The sequence below is a fragment of the Physella acuta genome, unplaced genomic scaffold, assembly GCF_028476545.2.
Source record: "Physella acuta isolate Inbredline_101_S28 unplaced genomic scaffold, ASM2847654v3 ptg000204l, whole genome shotgun sequence".
Classification (NCBI taxonomy): Eukaryota; Metazoa; Mollusca; class Gastropoda; family Physidae; genus Physella; species Physella acuta.
Genome location: NW_026731723.1, coordinates 1,372,195 through 1,397,966, shown reverse-complemented (window position 1 = coordinate 1,397,966; position 25,772 = coordinate 1,372,195). Strand labels below are relative to the sequence as shown.

General features: G+C 39.6%; 1 protein-coding gene across 2 annotated transcripts in view; it reads left to right on the top strand.

Annotated features, from left to right (window-relative positions):
* The window catches only part of LOC131937230 (isoleucine--tRNA ligase, cytoplasmic), a 38,660-nt gene extending 14,665 nt beyond the window's left edge, over positions 1-23,995 (top strand). For both annotated transcript variants that reach the window (XM_059294488.1, XM_059294489.1), the window contains exons 20-32: positions 82-202; positions 347-438; positions 695-772; positions 901-1,016; positions 1,323-1,425; positions 2,876-2,959; positions 5,324-5,484; positions 7,072-7,198; positions 8,120-8,215; positions 9,491-9,658; positions 18,997-19,269; positions 20,075-20,347; positions 23,236-23,995. In XM_059294488.1, the coding sequence (XP_059150471.1) occupies positions 82-202; positions 347-438; positions 695-772; positions 901-1,016; positions 1,323-1,425; positions 2,876-2,959; positions 5,324-5,484; positions 7,072-7,198; positions 8,120-8,215; positions 9,491-9,658; positions 18,997-19,269; positions 20,075-20,347; positions 23,236-23,358 (1,815 nt within the window). In that variant the 3' untranslated portion in view covers positions 23,359-23,995. The remainder of the gene's footprint in view (positions 1-81; positions 203-346; positions 439-694; positions 773-900; positions 1,017-1,322; positions 1,426-2,875; positions 2,960-5,323; positions 5,485-7,071; positions 7,199-8,119; positions 8,216-9,490; positions 9,659-18,996; positions 19,270-20,074; positions 20,348-23,235) is intronic.
* Positions 23,996-25,772: the final 1,777 nt, after the last annotated feature.

Here is a 25,772-nt window from a genome sequence, read left to right as displayed (position 1 = left end):
TTAAAATCACATGCAACAGTCTGTAGGAGCAAGTTTATTGTGATTATCTTAGTAACTGTAGTAAGTGTCAATAACTTTCAGGAAACTGGGGACAAGATTGTGGTCATTGAGAAGAAGCGAGACATATCAGACAACTACATGGACAGGTGGATCTTGTCCTTCACACAGTCACTGGTCAAATATGTCGAGGAGGAAATGAGAGGTACCTTGTTCACTTGTGCTGCTTTTCACCATGTCACACAAAAAAATGTAACTTGGATTTCTTTCATGAAATTTAACTTGAATTTTTTAGCCTACCGTTTGTATTATGTGACACCTTAAGTAACTTTGATCAAAACAATTTTAGCCTACCGTTTGTATACTGTGACTCCACGTCTGGTGAAGTTCATTGATCAGCTGACCAACTGGTATGTGAGGATGAACAGGAAAAGACTCAAGGTATAAGGGATTACCATGTGTGGTGGGTGTGTGTTGGGGGGGGGGGGGAGGACATTTCTGACTAGATGGAGGGGGGGGGGGGCTGTGAGTTAGGACAGTGGTGGCCAGTGTATGTTAATAACGAGGGGGGGGGGGTGTGACTTCAGACAGTGGTGGTCATTGTATGTTAATAACTTGGGGGGGGGGGGGGTGGGTGGGTTGTGATTTAGGACAGTGGTGGCCAGTGTATGTTAATAACTGAGTTGTTATCTACAAGGGTGACTCTGGTAAAGCTGACAGCAAGAAGGCCCTTGAGACACTGTGTAATGTCATCTTTGTCATCACCAGGATCATGGTAGGTAACTCTAGCCATGTACAACTCTCACATAAATTAATTTAGTTCAAGTATTAAGTTATTGATAATTATTCAATAGAAATTTTTAAAATAATACAATTACCATCTTGAAAATGTCTTTTGTGCAGGCACCATTTACACCGTTCCTGACAGAAACAATCTACCAGGGTTTGAAGGAGATGGTGGACTTGTCCAGTGAACCTGATGCTCGCAGTGTTCACTTCTTGATGCTTCCCAAACCTAGGTAACACAAGTTTCAAAACATCTGTTTTAAATGATAATTTTTATTTAATTTTTTTTTTTCTTTATCAAAATCTCAAATGGGGGTTTGGTCTAGGAGTTTTTTTGGTGGTATCTCCGGGTTTTTTGAAAACCAGTTCTATTTTTGTCAGACCCCATAATCCAAGAAGTTAGTACGCTACTTGCACCTGCCCCACTGTAACATAAGACAGGTCAGATGGTAGATAGCATGCCTGTGGTTGTTGTCTTCTCCCCCCCCCCCCCCCCCCCCCCCCCCAGATGGTTGACTGATTGTCTAATTAATCACCAGGGAGTTCATGATCCAGAAGAAGATTGAGACAGCTGTGGCCCGCATGCAGTCTGTCATAGAGCTGGGCCGCGTGGTACGTGACAGGAAAACTCTGCCACTCAAGGTAAACCTCTAGTTAAATGTACAGGCTGTTTGTGCCACTAAACCTCTAGTTAAATGTACAGGCTGTTTGTGCCACTAAACCTCTAGTTAAATGTACAGGCTGTTTGTGCCACTAAACCTCTAGTTAAATGTACAGGCTGTTTGTACCACTCAAGGTAAACCTCTAGTTACATGTACAGGCTGTTTGTGCCACTAAACCTCTAGTTAAATGTGCAGGCTGTTTGTGCCACTAAACCTCTAGTTAAATGTACAGGCTGTTTGTGCCACTAAACCTCTAGTTAAATGTGCAGGCTGTTTGTGCCACTAAACCTCTAGTTAAATGTACAGGCTGTTTGTGCCACTAAACCTCTAGTTAAATGTACAGGCTGTTTGTACCACTCAAGGTAAACCTCTAGTTACATGTACAGGCTGTTTGTGCCACTAAACCTCTAGTTAAATGTGCAGGCTGTTTGTACCACTCAAGGTAAACCTCTAGTTAAATGTACAGGCTGTTTGTGCCACTCAAGGTAAACCTCTAGTTAAATGTGCAGGCTGTTTGTGCCACTAAACCTCTAGTTAAATGTACAGGCTGTTTGTGCCACTAAACCTCTAGTTAAATGTACAGGCTGTTTGTACCACTCAAGGTAAACCTCTAGTTACATGTACAGGCTGTTTGTGCCACTAAACCTCTAGTTAAATGTGCAGGCTGTTTGTACCACTCAAGGTAAACCTCTAGTTAAATGTACAGGCTGTTTGTGCCACTCAAGGTAAACCTCTAGTTAAATGTACAGGCTGTACCACTTAAGGTAAACCTCTAGTTAAATGTACAGGCTGTTTGACCAGGTATGTCTATGGGCTGGAAAAAATACTGTTATTGCCTGTGTCGCCCAATGTAGTACAGACATGCCTACTGTTCAGCCATTCGTTTTTTGTTGAAGTTTGTTCAGCTGTTTCCAAAAAATAATTAATTAAGAAAACTAATAAATTGAATTGGGAAAAGCGATTATCTCCCTTTGGCATACGGTCCAATGGCCTAGTTTACATACAATATTTACAAGTATCATCTAATACTAGATCTACTAATAGTCTAGATAATGTGGACAATCTAGCTTCTGGATGTTCTTTTTGGTATTGACAATTGAATTGTAGATTTAAATTATGCTTTAAATAACATGTAGAGATACAATAGGACTTTTACTAGGTACTATCATTAAATAGGCCTTAACTCTTAACGAACTTATATTAGATTCGAAGCCTTCATTTGTTGTTCATATGACCTAGAACACTATCTTAAAATCTTCTAAACATAGGGATCTTCAAAAATGCTCTGCAGCCATTTTACAGTTTGATATACAGTTACACAGGTCATGTAAACATCTGCTTAGATAAATGGGTTAGATGTTCAATAAAATGGGCATCATGTTTTGTGTGTACATATTTTTCTAAAATAACTTTTTCCTTTTTGTTGACAGTATCCATTGAAAGAAGTGGTGGCCATAGTTAAAGATCAGGATTCTATGGATGATCTAAGATCTTTAGAGAAGTACATATTAGAGGTGGGTGCACATTACAGGTGGTTACATATTACAGGTGGTTACATATTACAGGTGGTTACATATTAGAGGTGGGTACATATTAGATGTGAGTATATATTACAGGTGGGTACATATTAGATGTGAGTATATATTACAGTTGGGTACATATTAGATGTGAGTATATATTACAGGTGGGTACATATTAGATGTGAGTATATATTACAGGTGGGTGCATATTACAGGTGGGTATGTATAAGAAGTAGTGGGCACTGGTATAACTAGATCACTAGGAGGTCTAGAAGTAGTGGGCACTGGTATAACTAGATCACTAGGAGGGCTAGAAGTAGTGGGCACTGGTATAACTAGATCACTATGAGGGCTGCCCTCAGACCATAGAGAGGCACCAAAAGGGTAGGAACAAAAATAAAAAGCTCATTTTATTTTGCTATATTGAATTATACAGTCAAAGTTAAGAAAATAAATGGCTAGGATGCTTTACACACTGATTGATCTGTTTTCTGCCTTAATAGTGTAACAGTCAAACAAATACCATTAAGAGTCAATTACCAGTAAAAAACTGCTGAAAATGGGAAGGGGGCTTTTTTGCCAACTTAGTGAAATGGATTTATACTGGGATTTTGAAGCACTTTGTCAAATTACTTGATTATTTCATTCTATCGTGGCTGATTCACATCTCATTGTTAATTATACAGTCTCACTGCAAGGTCTACCTTAAAAGTTTCTGAGTGCTTATCACTTTGCATTTTAAGTAAGGTTAATTATTAGATTATTTTATCTGGAACTACTTAGTCCTTCAGACATTTCCATAATAATACTCTGTCCAAATCTATACAAATTATTTATAATGGAAAGTACATTCTAGTTCTGCTGAATGATAACCTGCAGTAATCCAGTATCATATATATATAGGGATATATATATATATATATATAGGGATATATATATATATATATATATATATATATATATATATATATATATATATATATATATATATATAGGGATATATATATATAGAGAGAGAGAGAGGGGGAAGGGGGGGGGATACCAAATTAGAAGTTTATCCAGGGCGCTGGAATGGGTCACTATGCCTCCAGGGATGGGTATATATTAGAGGTGTGTGAATATAAGAGGTGGCTACAGTTTGCTGTGAAAATGTTCTCAGTTGTTTGTTTTTTTTATCTCTACTGAACAACTGGAGGGTGATGCACTACACATGTGTATGTTGTACTACATGCGTGTGTTAAACTGTGTGTGTGTGTGTTACACTGTATGTGTGTGTTACACTGTATATGTGTGTTACACTGTATGTGTGTGTTACACTGTGTGTGTGTTACACTATGTGTGTGTTACACTGTATGTGTGTGTTACACTGTATGTGTGTGTTACACTATGTGTGTGTTACACTGTATGTGTGTGTTACACTGTATGTGTGTGTTACACTATGTGTGTGTTACACTGTATGTGTCTGTTACACTGTATGTGTGTGTTACACTATGTGTGTGTTACACTGTATGTGTGTGTTACACTGTATGTGTGTTACACTATGTGTGTGTTACACTGTATGTGTGTGTTACACTATGTGTGTGTTACACTGTATGTGTGTGTTACACTGTATGTGTGTTACACTGTATGTGTGTTACACTATGTGTGTGTTACACTGTATGTGTGTGTTACACTATGTGTGTGTTACACTGTATGTGTGTGTTACACTGTATGTGTGTGTTACACTGTATGTGTCTGTTACACTGTATGTGTGTGTTACACTATGTGTGTGTTACACTGTATGTGTGTGTTACACTGTATGTGTGTTACACTATGTGTGTGTTACACTGTATGTGTGTGTTACACTATGTGTGTGTTACACTGTATGTGTGTGTTACACTGTATGTGTGTTACACTGTATGTGTGTGTTACACTGTATGTGTGTGTTACACTGTATGTGTGTGTGTTACACTGTATGTATGTGTTACACTATGTGTGTGTTACACTATGTGTATGTTACACTATGTGTGTGTTACACTGTATGTGCGTGTTACACTGTATACATGTTACATTGTATGCGTGTATGTGCGTGCTGCTCTACACATGTGTCATGTAACGTCATGTAAGGTTATCATCTTCCATCATCTCCTCATTTATAAACACATTCTTGCCATTGTTTTATTCTTGTCAGTTATAAACACATTCTTGCCATTGTTTTATTCTTGTCAGTTATAAACACATTCTTGCCATTGTTTTATTCTTGTCATTTATAAACACATTCTTGCCATTGTTTTATTCTTGTCAGTTATAAACACATTCTTGCCATTGTTTTATTCTTGTCAGTTTCTTGACACAACTTTTCTTGTCATCCAACTTCAGGAGCTGAATATAAGAAAGTTGACCATTACAATGGACAAGAACCTGTATGGCGTCCAGTTAAAAGCAGAGCCTGACCATAGACAGCTGGGCAAAAGACTTGGCTCAGCGCTAAGTGCAGTGACCAATCACATCAAAGCTTTGAAAGATGAAGAAATAGAAAGGTTGGATTAGAAATATTTAGATCAAACGTCTTGTTTATCTAGAGAGATGATTGGATGTGGCAGCCAATGTCTTGTTGATCTTGCCAATGTCTTGTTGATGTTGCCAATGTCTTGTTGATGTTGCCAATGTCTTGTTGATGTTGATGTTACCAATGTCTTGTTGATGTTGCCAATGTCTTGTTGATGTTGATGTTGCCAATGTCTTGTTGATGTTGCCAATGTCTTGTTGATGTTGATGTTGCCAATGTCTTGTTGATGTTGTCAATGTCTTGTTGATGTTGCCAATGTCTTGTTGATGTTGATGTTGCCAATGTCTTGTTGATGTTGCCAATGTCTTGTTGATGTTGATGTTGCCAATGTCTTGTTGATGTTGATGTTGCCAATGTCTTGTTGATGTTGCCAATGTCTTGTTGATGTTGTCAATGTTTTGTTGATGTTGATTTTGCCAATGTCTTGTTGATGTTGATGTTGCCAATGTCTTGTTGATGTTGCCAATGTCTTGTTGATGTTGATGTTACCAATGTCGTGTTGATGTTGCCAATGTCTTGTTGATGTTACCAATGTCTTGTTGATGTTGATGTTGCCAATGTCTTGTTGATGTTGCCAATGTCGTGTTGATGTTGCCAATGTCTTGTTGATGTTGCCAATGTCTTGTTGATGTTGCCAATGTCTTGTTGATGTTGCCAATGTCTTGTTGATGTTGCCAATGTCTTGTTGATGTTGCCAATGTCTTGTTGATGTTGCCAATGTCTTGTTGATGTTGCCAATGTCTTGTTGATGTTGCCAATGTCTTGTTGATGTTGCCAATGTCGTGTTGATGTTGCCAATGTCTTGTTGATGTTGATGTTGCCAATGTCTTGTTGATGTTGCCAATGTCTTGTTGATGTTGATGTTACCAATGTCTTGTTGATGTTGATGTTGCCAATGTCTTGTTGATGTTGATGTTGCCAATGTCTTGTTGATGTTGCCAATGTCTTGTTGATGTTGCCAATGTCTTGTTGATGTTGCCAATGTCTTGTTGATGTTGCCAATGTTTTGTTGATGTTGCCAATGTCTTGTTGATGTTGATGTTACCAATGTCTTGTTGATGTTGCCAATGTCTTGTTGATGTTGATGTTGCCAATGTCTTGTTGATGTTGATGTTGCCAATGTCTTGTTGATGTTGCCAATGTCTTGTTGATGTTGCCAATGTCTTGTTGATGTTGCCAATGTCTTGTTGATGTTGCCAATGTCTTGTTGATGTTCCCAATGTCTTGTTGATGTTGGTGTTGCCAATGTTTTGTTGATGTTGATGTTGCCAATGTCTTGTTGATGTTGCCAATGTTTTGTTGATGTTGTCAATGTTTTGTTGATGTTGATGTTGCCAATGTCTTGTTGATGTTGCCAATGTCTTGTTGATGTTGATGTTGCCAATGTTTTGTTGATGTTGCCAATGTCTTGTTGATGTTGATTTTGCCAATGTCTTGTTGATGTTGATGTTGCCAATGTCTTGTTGATGTTGCCAATGTCTTGTTGATGTTGCCAATGTCTTGTTGGTGTTGGTGTTCCCAATGTCTTGATGTTGATGTTGCCAATGTTTGTGTGTAGGTACCAGTCTGAAGGATCACTGGATGTGGCAGGGCACAAGATGGAGGAGGGAGACCTGAGAATCCTGTACCACTTTGACAAGTCTGGGGACACACCACAACACTACGAGGCACACTCTGATGGAAAGGTTGGCTTGGGCTGCTTGGCATCTATACAAATGAAAGAATCTCTGACTGTCTTTAATTCAGCATTACACCATTCATCCAATGACCTTGACACTTAGGGAGGTTGTTGAGTACAGTCCAGGGAGAGTAGCTTCCACAAAATGTATTTCATTATTGGAGGGGCGGCGTCCTGGTGGTAGTGTGTGTAAGGCACCCAGAGTTCTCCAGGGTGTCAGGGGTAATACTTGAGTCAAACTACATCTCTGGTGGGCATCAGAATTCAGTGTCCTCTAGCTCTGTTGGGCATCAGAATTCAGTGTCCTCTAGCTCTGGTGGGCATCAGAATTCAGTGTCCTCTAGCTCTAGTGGGCATCAGAATTCAGCGTCCTCTAACTCTGGTGGGCATCAGAATTCAGTGTCCTCTGGTGGGCATCAGAATTCAGTGTCCTCTAACTCTGGTGGGCATCAGAATTCAGTGTCCTCTAGTGGGCATCAGAATTCAGTGTCCTCTAGTGGGCATCAGAATTCAGTGTCCTCTAGTGGGCATCAGAATTCAGTGTCCTCTAGCTCTGGTGGGCATCAGAATTCAGTGTCCTCTAGCTCTAGTGGGCTCATAGTTCAGTGTCCTCAAGTGCTCTGGTGGTCAAAGGTGTAGCGACCTATTTCAGCGTCCAGAGCAAAATATCAATTTTGTGCTCCCTCCCCAAATTAGACCTATAAAAAGACCCCACCCCCAACATTAGGAAAGGTCATGCGCTTTTTACCATTCACTTTACCATTCACACCTATTAGGGGTGTCCTGTGTTTACTTGATACAATAGTCAAACAGTGTTAGGGGTGTCCTGTGTTGCCCCATGGTTGTTTGACCTGGAGCTCCCCAAACACTTTCCTAGCCTAGAAAATGTGCATCGTGTCTAATGAATTTAAGATGTGTCTCTCTTTAGATCTTAGTTCTGTTGGACATTGAACCTGATGAGGCAATGCTGAATGAAGGAGTAGCAAGGGAAGTAATCAATCGTGTCCAGAAATTAAGAAAACAAGTGAGTAGTTTCCCTTAGCTCAAGTGTTTTGGTGTGTTGAGCTGAGTTCAGTCTTTATTTGTTGTCTGTAAAGAGAAGATTGATTCAGTTCCAGCTTTACTTAAAGTTGTCTTTGTATTGGATTTGATCTAACCATTGTGTGTAGGACTGAAATGCCTCATCAAAAGTCAACCCCATCTAAGGTAATCAAAGTGTAGATTTGGTGCTGGCATTGAGGGCCTGTCTGGTACAGTGCCAGGTTGTGATCATGTTATCTCCCTCACCCACAGGCCTGGTACAGTGCCATGTTGTGATCATGTTATCTCCCTCACCCACAGGCCTAGTACAGTGCCATGTTGTGATCATGTTATCTCCCTCACCCACAGGCCTAGTACAGTGCCACGTTGTACCATGTTATCTCCCTCACCCACAGGCCTGGTACAGTGCCATGTTGTAATCTCCCTCACCCACAGGCCTGGTACAGTGCCAGGTTGTGATCATGTTATCTCCCTCACCCACAGGCCTGGTACAGTGCCAGGTTGTGATCATGTTATCTCCCTCACCCACAGGCCTGGTACAGTGCCAGGTTGTGATCATGTTATCTCCCTCACCCACAGGCCTGGTACAGTGCCATGTTGTACCATGTGATCATGTTATCTCCCTCACCCACAGGCCTGGTACAGTGCCACGTTGTGATCATGTTATCTCCCTCACCCACAGGCCTAGTACAGTGCCATGTTGTGATCATCTCCCTCACCCACAGGCCTGGTACAGTGCCATGTTGTGATCATGTTATCTCCCTCACCCACAGGCCTAGTACAGTGCCATGTTGTGATCATCTCCCTCACCCACAGGCCTGGTACAGTGCCATGTTGTGATCATGTTATCTCCCTCACCCACAGGCCTGGTACAGTGCCATGTTGTGATCATGTTATCTCCCTCACCCACAGGCCTAGTACAGTGCCATGTTGTGATCATGTTATCTCCCTCACCCACAGGCCTGGTACAGTGCCATGTTGTGATCATGTTATCTCCCTCACCCACAGGCCTGGTACAGTGCCATGTTGTGATCATGTTATCTCCCTCACCCACAGGCCTAGTACAGTGCCATGTTGTGATCATGTTATCTCCCTCACCCACAGGCCTGGTACAGTGCCATGTTGTGATCATGTTATCTCCCTCACCCACAGGCCTGGTACAGTGCCATGTTGTTATCATGTTATCTCCCTCACCCACAGGCCTAGTACAGTGAAATGTTGATGTTGTACCAAGTGATCATATCTCCCTCACCCACAGGCCAAGCTGATCCCCACAGACAACATTGAAGTGTACTACAAGGCAGCTCAGAAGTTGGTGTCTATTGTAGAGGACTTCTCAGAGTTCATCAACTCCACAGTCAAGCAGCCCCTTAAGCCCTACCCTGTACCAGACAATGCTGAAGTCATCATTACACAAAAAATGCCTGTAAGTTAGGTGACAGTTTCACTTTTTTTAATCAAGACAGACGAGCTAGAGATAATGTTAACCTAACCAAACCATTTGACTTTAGATCAAGACAGACGAGCTAGAGATAATGTTAACCTAACCATTTGACTTTAGATCAAGACAGATGAGCTAGAGATAATGTTAACCTAACCATTTGACTTTAGATCAAGACAGACGAGCTAGAGATAATGTTAACCTAACCAAACCATTTGACTTTAGATCAAGACAGACGAGCTAGAGATAATGTTAACCTAACCAAACCATTTGACTTTAGATCAAGACAGATGAGCTAGAGATAATGTTAACCTAACCATTTGACTTTAGATCAAGACAGATGAGCTAGAGATAATGTTAACCTAACCATTTGACTTTAGATCAAGACAGACGAGCTAGAGATAATGTTAACCTAACCAAACCATTTGACTTTACTTAGATCAAGACAGACGAGCTAGAGATAATGTTAACCTAACCAAACCATTTGACTTTAGATCAAGACAGATGAGCTAGAGATAATGTTAACCTAACCAAACCATTTGACTTTAGATCAAGACAGACGAGCTAGAGATAATGTTAACCTAACCAAACCATTTGACTTTAGATCAAGACAGACAAGCTAGAGATAATGTTAACCTAACCAAACCATTTGACTTTAGATCAAGACAGACAAGCTAGAGATAATGTTAACCTAACCAAACCATTTGACTTTACTTAGATCAAGACAGACGAGCTAGAGATAATGTTAACCTAACCAAACCATTTGACTTTAGATCAAGACAGACGAGCTAGAGATAATGTTAACCTAACCAAACCATTTGACTTTAGATCAAGACAGACGAGCTAGAGATGTTAACCTAACCAAACCATTTGACTTTACTTAGATCAAGACAGACGAGCTAGAGATAATGTTAACCTAACCAAACCATTTGACTTTAGATCAAGACAGACGAGCTAGAGATAATGTTAACCTAACCAAACCATTTGACTTTAGATCAAGACAGACGAGCTAGAGATAATGTTAACCTAACCAAACCATTTGACTTTACTTAGATCAAGACAGACGAGCTAGAGATAATGTTAACCTAACCAAACCATTTGACTTTAGATCAAGACAGACGAGCTAGAGATAATGTTAACCTAACCAAACCATTTGACTTTAGATCAAGACAGACGAGCTAGAGATAATGTTAACCTAACCAAACCATTTGACTTTACTTAGATCAAGACAGACGAGCTAGAGATAATGTTAACCTAACCAAACCATTTGACTTTAGATCAAGACAGACGAGCTAGAGATAATGTTAACCTAACCAAACCATTTGACTTTAGATCAAGACAGACCAGCTAGAGATAATGTTAACCTAACCAAACCATTTGACTTTACTTAGATCAAGACAGATGAGCTAGAGATAATGTTAACCTAACCATTTGACTTTAGATCAAGACAGATGAGCTAGAGATAATGTTAACCTAACCAAACCATTTGACTTTAGATCAAGACAGATGAGCTAGAGATAATGTTAACCTAACCAAACCATTTGACTTTAGATCAAGACAGACGAGCTAGAGATAATGTTAACCTAACCATTTGACTTTAGATCAAGACAGACGAGCTAGAGATAATGTTAACCTAGCCATTTGACTTTAGATCAAGACAGACGAGCTAGAGATAATGTTAACCTAACCAAACCATTTGACTTTACTTAGATCAAGACAGACGAGCTAGAGATAATGTTAACCTAACCAAACCATTTGACTTTAGATCAAGACAGACGAGCTAGAGATAATGTTAACCTAACCATTTGACTTTAGATCAAGACAGATGAGCTAGAGATAATGTTAACCTAACCAAACCATTTGGCTTTAGATCAAGACAGATGAGCTAGAGATAATGTTAACCTAACCAAACCATTTGACTTTAGATCAAGACAGACGAGCTAGAGATAATGTTAACCTAACCAAACCATTTGACTTTAGATCAAGACAGACAAGCTAGAGATAATGTTAACCTAACCAAACCATTTGACTTTAGATCAAGACAGACGAGCTAGAGATAATGTTAACCTAACCAAACCATTTGACTTTACTTAGATCAAGACAGACGAGCTAGAGATAATGTTAACCTAACCAAACCATTTGACTTTAGATCAAGACAGACGAGCTAGAGATAATGTTAACCTAACCAAACCATTTGACTTTAGATCAAGACAGACGAGCTAGAGATAATGTTAACCTAACCAAACCATTTGACTTTAGATCAAGACAGACGAGCTAGAGATAATGTTAACCTAACCAAACCATTTGACTTTACTTAGATCAAGACAGACGAGCTAGAGATAATGTTAACCTAACCAAACCATTTGACTTTACTTAGATCAAGACAGACGAGCTAGAGATAATGTTAACCTAACCAAACCATTTGACTTTACTTAGATCAAGACAGATGAGCTAGAGATAATGTTAACCTAACCAAACCATTTGACTTTAGATCAAGACAGACGAGCTAGAGATGTTAACCTAACCAAACCATTTGACTTTACTTAGATCAAGACAGACGAGCTAGGGATAATGTTAACCTAACCAAACCATTTGACTTTAGATCAAGACAGACGAGCTAGAGATAATGTTAACCTAACCAAACCATTTGACTTTACTTAGATCAAGACAGACGAGCTAGAGATAATGTTAACCTAACCAAACCATTTGACTTTAGATCAAGACAGACGAGCTAGAGATAATGTTAACCTAACCATTTGACTTTAGATCAAGACAGACGAGCTAGAGATAATGTTAACCTAACCAAACCATTTGACTTTAGATCAAGACAGACGAGCTAGAGATAATGTTAACCTAACCAAACCATTTGACTTTACTTAGATCAAGACAGACGAGCTAGAGATAATGTTAACCTAACCATTTGACTTTAGATCAAGACAGACGAGCTAGAGATAATGTTAACCTAACCAAACCATTTGACTTTACTTAGATCAAGACAGACGAGCTAGAGATAATGTTAACCTAACCATTTGACTTTAGATCAAGACAGATGAGCTAGAGATAATGTTAACCTAACCAAACCATTTGACTTTACTTAGATCAAGACAGACGAGCTAGAGATAATGTTAACCTAACCAAACCATTTGACTTTAGATCAAGACAGACGAGCTAGAGATAATGTTAACCTAACCAAACCATTTGACTTTAGATCAAGACAGACGAGCTAGAGATAATGTTAACCTAACCAAACCATTTGACTTTAGATCAAGACAGATGAGCTAGAGATAATGTTAACCTAACCAAACCATTTGACTTTAGATCAAGACAGATGAGCTAGAGATAATGTTAACCTAACCAAACCATTTGACTTTAGATCAAGACAGACCAGCTAGAGATAATGTTAACCTAACCAAACCATTTGACTTTACTTAGATCAAGACAGATGAGCTAGAGATAATGTTAACCTAACCATTTGACTTTAGATCAAGACAGACGAGCTAGAGATAATGTTAACCTAACCAAACCATTTGACTTTACTTAGATCAAGACAGATGAGCTAGAGATAATGTTAACCTAACCATTTGACTTTAGATCAAGACAGATGAGCTAGAGATAATGTTAACCTAACCAAACTTTTGACTTTAGATCAAGACAGACGAGCTAGAGATAATGTTAACCTAACCATTTGACTTTAGATCAAGACAGACGAGCTAGAGATAATGTTAACCTAACCATTTGACTTTAGATCAAGACAGACGAGCTAGAGATAATGTTAACCTAACCAAACCATTTGACTTTAGATCAAGACAGATGAGCTAGAGATAATGTTAACCTAACCATTTGACTTTAGATCAAGACAGATGAGCTAGAGATAATGTTAACCTAACCAAACCATTTGACTTTAGATCAAGACAGATGAGCTAGAGATAATGTTAACCTAACCATTTGACTTTAGATCAAGACAGACGAGCTAGAGATAATGTTAACCTAACCAAACCATTTGACTTTACTTAGATCAAGACAGACGAGCTAGAGATAATGTTAACCTAACCAAACCATTTGACTTTAGATCAAGACAGATGAGCTAGAGATAATGTTAACCTAACCATTTGACTTTAGATCAAGACAGATGAGCTAGAGATAATGTTAACCTAACCAAACCATTTGACTTTAGATCAAGACAGATGAGCTAGAGATAATGTTAACCTAACCATTTGACTTTAGATCAAGACAGACGAGCTAGAGATAATGTTAACCTAACCAAACCATTTGACTTTACTTAGATCAAGACAGACGAGCTAGAGATAATGTTAACCTAACCAAACCATTTGACTTTAGATCAAGACAGATGAGCTAGAGATAATGTTAACCTAACCAAACCATTTGACTTTAGATCAAGACAGACGAGCTAGAGATAATGTTAACCTAACCAAACCATTTGACTTTAGATCAAGACAGACAAGCTAGAGATAATGTTAACCTAACCAAACCATTTGACTTTACTTAGATCAAGACAGACGAGCTAGAGATAATGTTAACCTAACCAAACCAATTGACTTTAGATCAAGACAGACGAGCTAGAGATAATGTTAACCTAACCAAACCATTTGACTTTAGATCAAGACAGACGAGCTAGAGATAATGTTAACCTAACCAAACCATTTGACTTTACTTAGATCAAGACAGACGAGCTAGAGATAATGTTAACCTAACCAAACCATTTGACTTTAGATCAAGACAGACGAGCTAGAGATGTTAACCTAACCAAACCATTTGACTTTACTTAGATCAAGACAGACGAGCTAGAGATAATGTTAACCTAACCAAACCATTTGACTTTAGATCAAGACAGACGAGCTAGAGATAATGTTAACCTAACCAAACCATTTGACTTTAGATCAAGACAGACGAGCTAGAGATAATGTTAACCTAACCAAACCATTTGACTTTAGATCAAGACAGATGAGCTAGAGATAATGTTAACCTAACCATTTGACTTTAGATCAAGACAGATGAGCTAGAGATAATGTTAACCTAACCAAACCATTTGACTTTAGATCAAGACAGATGAGCTAGAGATAATGTTAACCTAACCATTTGACTTTAGATCAAGACAGACGAGCTAGAGATAATGTTAACCAAACCATTTGACTTTAGATCAAGACAGACGAGCTAGAGATAATGTTAACCTAACCAAACCATTTGACTTTACTTAGATCAAGACAGACGAGCTAGAGATAATGTTAACCTAACCAAACCATTTGACTTTAGATCAAGACAGATGAGCTAGAGATAATGTTAACCTAACCATTTGACTTTAGATCAAGACAGATGAGCTAGAGATAATGTTAACCTAACCAAACCATTTGACTTTAGATCAAGACAGATGAGCTAGAGATAATGTTAACCTAACCATTTGACTTTAGATCAAGACAGACGAGCTAGAGATAATGTTAACCTAACCAAACCATTTGACTTTACTTAGATCAAGACAGACGAGCTAGAGATAATGTTAACCTAACCAAACCATTTGACTTTAGATCAAGACAGATGAGCTAGAGATAATGTTAACCTAACCAAACCATTTGACTTTAGATCAAGACAGACGATCTAGAGATAATGTTAACCTAACCAAACCATTTGACTTTAGATCAAGACAGACAAGCTAGAGATAATGTTAACCTAACCAAACCATTTGACTTTACTTAGATCAAGACAGACGAGCTAGAGATAATGTTAACCTAACCAAACCATTTGACTTTAGATCAAGACAGACAAGCTAGAGATAATGTTAACCTAACCAAACCATTTGACTTTACTTAGATCAAGACAGACAAGCTAGAGATAATGTTAACCTAACCAAACCATTTGACTTTACTTAGATCAAGACAGACAAGCTAGAGATAATGTTAACCTAACCAAACCATTTGACTTTACTTAGATCAAGACAGACGAGCTAGAGATAATGTTAACCTAACCAAACCATTTGACTTTAGATCAAGACAGACGAGCTAGAGATAATGTTAACCTAACCAAACCATTTGACTTTAGATCAAGACAGACGAGCTAGAGATAATGTTAACCTAACCAAACCATTTGACTTTACTTAGATCAAGACAGACGAGCTAGAGATAATGTTAACCTAACCAAACCATTTGACTTTAGATCAAGACAGACGAGCTAGAGATGTTAACCTAACCAAACCATTTGACTTTACTTAGATCAAGACAGACGAGCTAGAGATAATGTTAACCTAACCAAACCATTTGACTTTAGATCAAGACAGACGAGCTAGAGATAATGTTAACCTAACCAAACCATTTGACTTTAGATCAAGACAGACGAGCTAGAGATAATGTTAACCTAACCAAACCATTTGACTTTAGATCAAGACAGATGAGCTAGAGATAATGTTAACCAAACCATTTGACTTTAGATCAAGACAGACGAGCTAGAGATAATGTTAACCTAACCAAACCATTTGACTTTAGATCAAGACAGATGAGCTAGAGATAATGTTAACCTAACCATTTGACTTTAGATCAAGACAGACGAGCTAGAGATAATGTTAACCTAACCAAACCATTTGACTTTACTTAGATCAAGACAGACGAGCTAGAGATAATGTTAACCTAACCAAACCATTTGACTTTAGATCAAGACAGATGAGCTAGAGATAATGTTAACCTAACCATTTGACTTTAGATCAAGACAGATGAGCTAGAGATAATGTTAACCTAACCAAACCATTTGACTTTAGATCAAGACAGATGAGCTAGAGATAATGTTAACCTAACCATTTGACTTTAGATCAAGACAGACGAGCTAGAGATAATGTTAACCTAACCAAACCATTTGACTTTACTTAGATCAAGACAGACGAGCTAGAGATAATGTTAACCTAACCAAACCATTTGACTTTAGATCAAGACAGATGAGCTAGAGATAATGTTAACCTAACCAAACCATTTGACTTTAGATCAAGACAGACGAGCTAGAGATAATGTTAACCTAACCAAACCATTTGACTTTAGATCAAGACAGACAAGCTAGAGATAATGTTAACCTAACCAAACCATTTGACTTTACTTAGATCAAGACAGACGAGCTAGAGATAATGTTAACCTAACCAAACCATTTGACTTTAGATCAAGACAGACGAGCTAGAGATAATGTTAACCTAACCAAACCATTTGACTTTAGATCAAGACAGACCAGCTAGAGATAATGTTAACCTAACCAAACCATTTGACTTTACTTAGATCAAGACAGACGAGCTAGAGATAATGTTAACCTAACCAAACCATTTGACTTTAGATCAAGACAGACGAGCTAGAGATGTTAACCTAACCAAACCATTTGACTTTACTTAGATCAAGACAGACGAGCTAGAGATAATGTTAACCTAACCAAACCATTTGACTTTAGATCAAGACAGACGAGCTAGAGATAATGTTAACCTAACCAAACCATTTGACTTTAGATCAAGACAGACGAGCTAGAGATAATGTTAACCTAACCAAACCATTTGACTTTACTTAGATCAAGACAGACGAGCTAGAGATAATGTTAACCTAACCAAACCATTTGACTTTAGATCAAGACAGACGAGCTAGAGATAATGTTAACCTAACCAAACCATTTGACTTTAGATCAAGACAGACAAGCTAGAGATAATGTTAACCTAACCAAACCATTTGACTTTACTTAGATCAAGACAGACGAGCTAGAGATAATGTTAACCTAACCAAACCATTTGACTTTAGATCAAGACAGACCAGCTAGAGATAATGTTAACCTAACCATTTGACTTTAGATCAAGACAGACCAGCTAGAGATAATGTTAACCTAACCAAACCATTTGACTTTACTTAGATCAAGACAGACGAGCTAGAGATAATGTTAACCTAACCATTTGACTTTAGATCAAGACAGATGAGCTAGAGATAATGTTAACCTAACCAAACCATTTGACTTTAGATCAAGACAGATGAGCTAGAGATAATGTTAACCTAACCAAACCATTTGACTTTAGATCAAGACAGACGAGCTAGAGATAATGTTAACCTAACCATTTGACTTTAGATCAAGACAGACGAGCTAGAGATAATGTTAACCTAACCAAACCATTTGACTTTAGATCAAGACAGATGAGCTAGAGATAATGTTAACCTAACCATTTGACTTTAGATCAAGACAGATGAGCTAGAGATAATGTTAACCTAACCAAACCATTTGACTTTAGATCAAGACAGACGAGCTAGAGATAATGTTAACCTAACCAAACCATTTGACTTTAGATCAAGACAGACGAGCTAGAGATAATGTTAACCTAACCAAACCATTTGACTTTAGATCAAGACAGACAAGCTAGAGATAATGTTAACCTAACCAAACCATTTGACTTTACTTAGATCAAGACAGACGAGCTAGAGATGTTAACCTAACCAAACCATTTGACTTTACTTAGATCAAGACAGACAAGCTAGAGATAATGTTAACCTAACCAAACCATTTGACTTTAGATCAAGACAGACAAGCTAGAGATAATGTTAACCTAACCAAACCATTTGACTTTACTTAGATCAAGACAGACAAGCTAGAGATAATGTTAACCTAACCAAACCATTTGACTTTAGATCAAGACAGACAAGCTAGAGATAATGTTAACCTAACCAAACCATTTGACTTTACTTAGATCAAGACAGACAAGCTAGAGATAATGTTAACCTAACCAAACCATTTGACTTTAGATCAAGACAGACGAGCTAGAGATAATGTTAACCTAACCAAACCATTTGACTTTAGATCAAGACAGACAAGCTAGAGATAATGTTAACCTAACCAAACCATTTGACTTTAGATCAAGACAGACAAGCTAGAGATAATGTTAACCTAACCAAACCATTTGACTTTAGATCAAGACAGACAAGCTAGAGATAATGTTAACCTAACCAAACCATTTGACTTTACTTAGATCAAGACAGACGAGCTAGAGATAATGTTAACCTAACCAAACCATTTGACTTTAGATCAAGACAGACAAGCTAGAGATAATGTTAACCTAACCAAACCATTTGACTTTACTTAGATCAAGACAGACAAGCTAGAGATAATGTTAACCTAACCAAACCATTTGACTTTACTTAGATCAAGACAGACAAGCTAGAGATAATGTTAACCTAACCAAACCATTTGACTTTACTTAGATCAAGACAGACAAGCTAGAGATAATGTTAACCTAACCAAACCATTTGACTTTACTTAGATCAAGACAGACGAGCTAGAGATAATGTTAACCTAACCAAACCATTTGACTTTAGATCAAGACAGACGAGCTAGAGATAACTCTAACGTGGGCTGAGGGAGGGAGGCAGCAGAGGTCTGTAAAGGCCGTGTCACCCTCTGCCCTGGTGGGGGCCGGGGACACACTGCTGACATGTGCCCCACAGGGAGCTGAGCCCCTGTCTCAGTACGTCAATCTGGTGCTGTGTGGACTGCAGCCAGGGCAGGGACGTACTGGCTACCAGGCCACGGTCCTCCTCAGTAACCCTGCAGGCAGTCCCAGTCTATCTCCGCAAGCTTTAGCTGCCAGTGTAAGGATTCTTTCAAATTTACTTTTTTATTTAATCCATAACTTGGCATTAATAAAAGGGTGTAAGATTTTTTTATGGAGAGTTGCTTGTGAAAGTCTAGAAGTGATTGTGTCTTGCCAGTTGCTTGTGAAAGTCTAGAAGTGATTGTGTCTTGCCAGTTGCTTGTGTAAGTCTAGAAGTGATTGTGTCTTGCCAGTTGCTTGTGAAAGTCTAGAAGTGATTGTGTCTTGCCAGTTGCTTGTGTAAGTCTAGAAGTGATTGTGTCTTGCCAGTTTCTTGTGTAAGTCTAGAAGTGATTGTGTCTTGCCAGTTGCTTGTGAAAGTCTAGAAGTGATTGTGTCTTGCCAGTTGCTTGTGTAAGTCTAGAAGTGATTGTGTCTTGCCAGTTGCTTGTGTAAGTCTAGAAGTGATTGTGTCTTGCCAGTTGCTTGTGAAAGTCTAGAAGTGATTGTGTCTTGCCAGTTGCTTGTGTAAGTCTAGAAGTGATTGTGTCTTGCCAGTTGCTTGTGAAAGTCTAGAAGTGATTGTGTCTTGCCAGTTGCTTGTGTAAGTCTAGAAGTGATTGTGTCTTGCCAGTTGCTTGTGAAAGTCTAGAAGTGATTGTGTCTTGCCAGTTGCTTGTGTAAGTCTAGAAGTGATTGTGTCTTGCCAGTTGCTTGTGTAAGTCTAGAAGTGATTGTGTCTTGCCAGTTGCTTGTGAAAGTCTAGAAGTGATTGTGTCTTGCCAGTTGCTTGTGTAAGTCTAGAAGTGATTGTGTCTTGCCAGTTGCTTGTGAAAGTCTAGAAGTGATTGTGTCTTGCCCAGGTCCAGTCAGTGTTTGGGCTGAGGGGTGTCAAGGTGCGGCTGTTTGAAGATGCTGCCTTAACCCAGGGGTTGACCAGTGCTGCCAGTGGGGAGAAACTTCACAAGAAAACTATTTATGTCACCGCCCAGACGCAGCACCCCCCTGCCTGCAGCAGCCAGTTTGATTGGCCCGTATGCCATTACGTTAATGTGGAGGGTAACGGGAGAAAAGGAACGCTTCTTCTAGAAAATCCTAGAGGCGATTTCCTAACTCTTGATGAACTCCATGCTCAAGTAAGTTCCAATGTGATTTCAAACTTTTGATCTTTTAAACTGAGAACAGTTTAACATTAATATTGTAAAATATTCTAAGCCAGTGGTTCTTGGCTTGGGTGAATCAGTCTCAGAGGTTGAGGTCAAACCACACCCAACTCAAATGTGGAGGTCAAGCCACACACCCAACTCAAATGTGGAGGTCAAGCCACACACCCAACTCAAATGTGGAGGTCAAACCACACACCCAACTCAAATGTGGAGGTCAAGCCACACACCCAACTCAAATGTGGAGGTCAAGCCACACACCCAACTCAAATGTGGAGGTCAAGCCACACACCCAACTCAAGTGTGGAGGTCAAGCCACACACCCAACTCAAGTGTGGAGGTCAAGCCACACACCCAACTCAAATGTGGAGGTCAAGCCACACACCCAACTCAAATGTGGAGGTCAAACCACACACTCAACTCAAATGTGGAGGTCAAACCACACACCCAACTCAAATGTGGAGGTCAAGCCACACACCCAACTCAAATGTGGAGGTCAAGCCACACACCCAACTCAAATGTGGAGGTCAAGCCACACACCCAACTCAAATGTGGAGGTCAAGCCACACACCCAACTCAAATGTGGAGATCAAGCCACACACCCAACTCAAATGTGGAGATCAAGCCACACACCCAACTCAAATGTGGAGGTCAAGCCACACACCCAACTCAAATGTGGAGGTCAAGCCACACACCCAACTCAAATGTGGAGGTCAAGCCACACACCCAACTCAAATGTGGAGGTCAAGCCACACACCCAACTCAAATGTGGAGGTCAAGCCACACACCCAACTCAAATGTGGAGGTCAAGCCACACACCCAACTCAAATGTGGAGGTCAAGCCACACACCCAACTCAAATGTGGAGGTCAAGCCACACACTCAACTCAAATGTGGAGGTCAAGCCACACACCCAACTCAAATGTGGAGGTCAAGCCACACACCCAACTCAAATGTGTAGGTCAAGCCACACACCCAACTCAAGTGATTCACAATCAGATTTTGTCAGTGTGGACGACAAAACTAGTCAGAAGGGTTTGGTGAAAGGCATACAAATTGGATGGGGTATAGTACCTCAAAAAAGGTTAAGAACCACTGTTCTAAGCAATGATTTCCTAACTTTAGTTTAAGAATAATTAGAATTACAGAGCAAAATCTCAGCTACTAGATCATTTGAAAACTAAAGAATAGATCTCTGTTGCTAATATCGGTCTGACCATTTTTGAATGATTGGTAGAACATTAAACTTGTGCTAGTATTGAACTGACCATTTGAATGGTTGGTAGAACATTAAACTTGTGCTAGTATTGAACTGACCATTTAAATGGTTGGTAGAACATTAAACTTGTGCTAGTATTGAACTGACCATTTAAATGGTTGGTAGAACATTAAACTTGTGCTAGTATTGAACTGACCATTTGAATGGTTGGTAGAACATTAAACTTGTGCTAGTATTGAACTGACCATTTGAATGGTTGGTAGAACATTAAACTTGTGCTAGTATTGAACTGACCATTTAAATGGTTGGTAGAACATTAAACTTGTGCTAGTATTGAACTGACCATTTGAATGGTTGGTAGAACATTAAACTTGTGCTAGTATTGAACTGACCATTTGAATGGTTGGTAGAACATTAAACTTGTGCTAGTATTGAACTGACCATTTGAATGGTTGGTAGAACATTAAACTTGTGCTAGTATTGAACTGACCATTTAAATGGTTGGTAGAACATTAAACTTGTGCTAGTATTGAACTGACCATTTGAATTGTTGGTAGAACATTAAACTTGAGCTAGTATTGAACTGACCATTTAAATGGTTGGTAGAACATTAAACTTGTGCTAGTATTGAACTGACCATTTGAATTGTTGGTAGAACATTAAACTTGTGCTAGTATTGAACTGACCATTTGAATGGTTGGTAGAACATTAAACTTGTGCTAGTATTGAACTGACCATTTGAATGGTTGGTAGAACATTAAACTTGTGCTAGTATTGAACTGACCATTTAAATGGTTGGTAGAACATTAAACTTGAGCTAGTATTGAACTGACCATGTTGGTAGAACATTGAACTTGTGCTAGTATTGAACTGACCATTTGAATGTTGTGCTAGTATTGAACTGACCATTTGAATGTTGTGCTAGTATTGAACTGACCATTTGAATGTTGTGCTAGTATTGAACTGACCATTTGAATGTTGTGCTAGTATTGAACTGACCATTTGAATGTTGTGCTAGTATTGAACTGACCATTTGAATGTTGTGCTAGTATTGAACTGACCATTTGAATGTTGTGCTAGTATTGAACTGACCATTTGAATGTTGTGCTAGTATTGAACTGACCATTTGAATGTTGTGCTAGTATTGAACTGACCATTTGAATGTTGTGCTAGTATTGAACTGACCATTTGAATGTTGTGCTAGTATTGAACTGACCATTTGAATGTTGTGCTAGTATTGAACTGACCATTTGAATGTTGTGCTAGTATTGAACTGACCATTTAAATGTTGTGCTAGTATTGAACTGACCATTTGAATGGTTGGTAGAACATTAAACTTGTGCTAGTATTGAACTGAGCATGTTGGTAGAACATTAAACTTGTGCTAGTATTGAACTGACCATTTGAATGGTTGGTAGAACATTAAACTTGTGCTAGTATTGAACTGAGCATGTTGGTAGAACATTAAACTTGTGCTAGTATTGAACTGACCATTTGAATGGTTGGTAGAACATTAAACTTGTGCTAGTATTGAACTGAGCATGTTGGTAGAACATTAAACTTGTGCTAGTATTGAACTGACCATTTAAATGGTTGGTAGAACATTAAACTTGTGCTAGTATTAAACTGACCATTTGTTCCAGGCCTCAGCAGTATTTGGCCAGCCGGTCAAGCACCTCCATCTGACCAAAGCCAGCTCTAATGTGTTGACATCACAAGATCTACACCAGCTGACACAGATCCATGGGAAAACTGTATTTCTATGATCTCAACTTTAGGGATTGTTTATCTAAACTTTGCAGTCCCTGGGACTTTAGGAATTGTGTTTATCTAAACTTAGAGTTCCTGGGACTTTAGGAATTGTGTTTATCTAAACTTAGAGTTCCTGGGACTTTAGGAATTGTGTTTATCTAAACTTAGAGTTCCTGGGACTTTAGGAATTGTGTTTATCTAAACTTAGAGTTCCTGGGACTTTAGGAATTGTGTTAATCTAAACTTAGAGTTCCTGTGACTTTAGGAATTGTGTTTATCCAAAGTTAGAGAATCACTGTGACTTGTTGTAAACTTGAGATGCCAAAAGGTCCATGTTAGAAAGGTAAACAAAAGTTCTCAGTGATTCATGTAGCATTGTTTGGGTGTGGTGGTTTTTTGTTGGCTTGAATGGTTCCAATTGTATGCCTTGGTTTCATCAATAACCCAATGTACTGGTTTATTTGAGGACACAGCTATTAAATTTACCCTAGCTACCCTATGGGTAATCTTTATCATCAATTTATTAACATTTAGATCAACTCATCCATTAAATCGTACCATTGTTAGGTTAGGTAAACAGATGTACTCATCACTCATGCTCATTGTTTCCACCTGTATAATCAAAAAGCTTGAAATGAAACCACGTATATAGAGTAAGTGGGTTGACTTGATTTATACTCTGTCTTGTGCCCTGGTCAATTCATTGGGTTTTTTAATATAGCACCTGCATGATGTAACATGTAGTTTGTGGGGTGTTATGTTACACCTATCCTGTGTGGTGTAGTGAGACACCCCTCCTAGGTGGTGTAGTTTAAACCTTATCACCCACCCCCTCCCTGTGTGGTGTAGTTTAAACCTTATCACCCACCCCCTCCCTGTGTGGTGTAGTTTAACCTTATCACCCACCCCCCCTGTGTGGTGTAGTTTAAACCTTATCACCCACCCCCTCCCTGTGTGGTGTAGTTTAACCTTATCACCCACCCCCCCCCTGTGTGGTGTAGTTTAAACCTTATCACCCACCCCCTCTCTGTGTGGTGTAGTTTAAACCTTATCACCCACCCCCTCCCTGTGTGGTGTAGTTTAAACCTTATCACCCACCCCCACCCTGTGTGGTGTAGTTTAAACCTTATCACCCACCCCCTCTCTGTGTGGTGTAGTTTAAACCTTATCACCCACCCCCTCCCTGTGTGGTGTAGTTTAAACCTTATCACCAACCCCCCCCCCTGTGTGGTGTAGTTTAAACCTTATCACCCACCCCCTCCCTGTGTGGTGTAGTTTAAACCTTATCACCCACCCCCACCCTGTGTGGTGTAGTTTAAACCTTATCACCCACCCCCTCCCTGTGTGGTGTAGTTTAAACCTTATCACCCACCCTGTGTTGTGTAGTTTAAACCTTATCACCCACCCTCAGCCTGTGTGGTGTAGTTTAAACCTTATCACCCACCCCCACCCTGTGTGGTGTAGTTTAAACCTTATCACCCACCCTGTGTGGTGTAGTTTAAACCTTATCACCCACACCCACCCTGTGTGGTGTAGTTTAAACCTTATCACCCACCCTGTGTGGTGTAGTTTAAACCTTATCACCCACCCTGTGTGGTGTAGTTTAAACCTTATCACCCACCCTGTGTGGTGTAGTTTAAACCTTATCACCCACCCCCTCCCTGTGTGGTGTAGTTTAAACCTTATCACCCACCCCCTCCCTGTGTGGTGTAGTTTAAACCTTATCACCCACCCCCTCCCTGTGTGGTGTAGTTTAAACCTTATCACCCACCCCCTCCCTGTGTGGTGTAGTTTAAACCTTATCACCCACCCTCAGCCTGTGTGGTGTAGTTTAAACCTTATCACCCACCCCCTCCCTGTGTGGTGTAGTTTAAACCTTATCACCCACACCCACCCTGTGTGGTGTAGTTTAAACCTTATCACCCACCCCCTCCCTGTGTGGTGTAGTTTAAACCTTATCACCCACCCCCTCCCTGTGTTATCACCCCCCCCCCCCCCCTGTGTGCGGCCTAGAGCACATTATCTTGTTAGAGTCAACCAGCACCCGAGCACCGTGTGAATCAACTGACGAGTTGTCCTAATGTGGGGGTCCCTTAGTGGAAGGGCCCGGCCGTCCAATGTAAAGGTCCCCACCCGACCGTCCAATGTGGAGGTTCCCAGCGGCATGTTCTTGCTTGTGGGCAAGGGGAGAGGAACAACATGCTGGGACACTGCTCTAACTCTTCAGTCTATGGGAACCATTGCTCCTGTTTTCTTCAAGACACCAGAAACCTCTCAACCAATCAAATTTCACCTCTCTTTACATAGCACCAATCAATCGACGGCTTTCTTCGCTTCTTATTCCAACCAGCCAATCAATAATCTCTTTTTATCCCGAGAATCTTGAACCTACTTCACGTGGCGGTATTGCCCACTTGAGGTCCCAGCC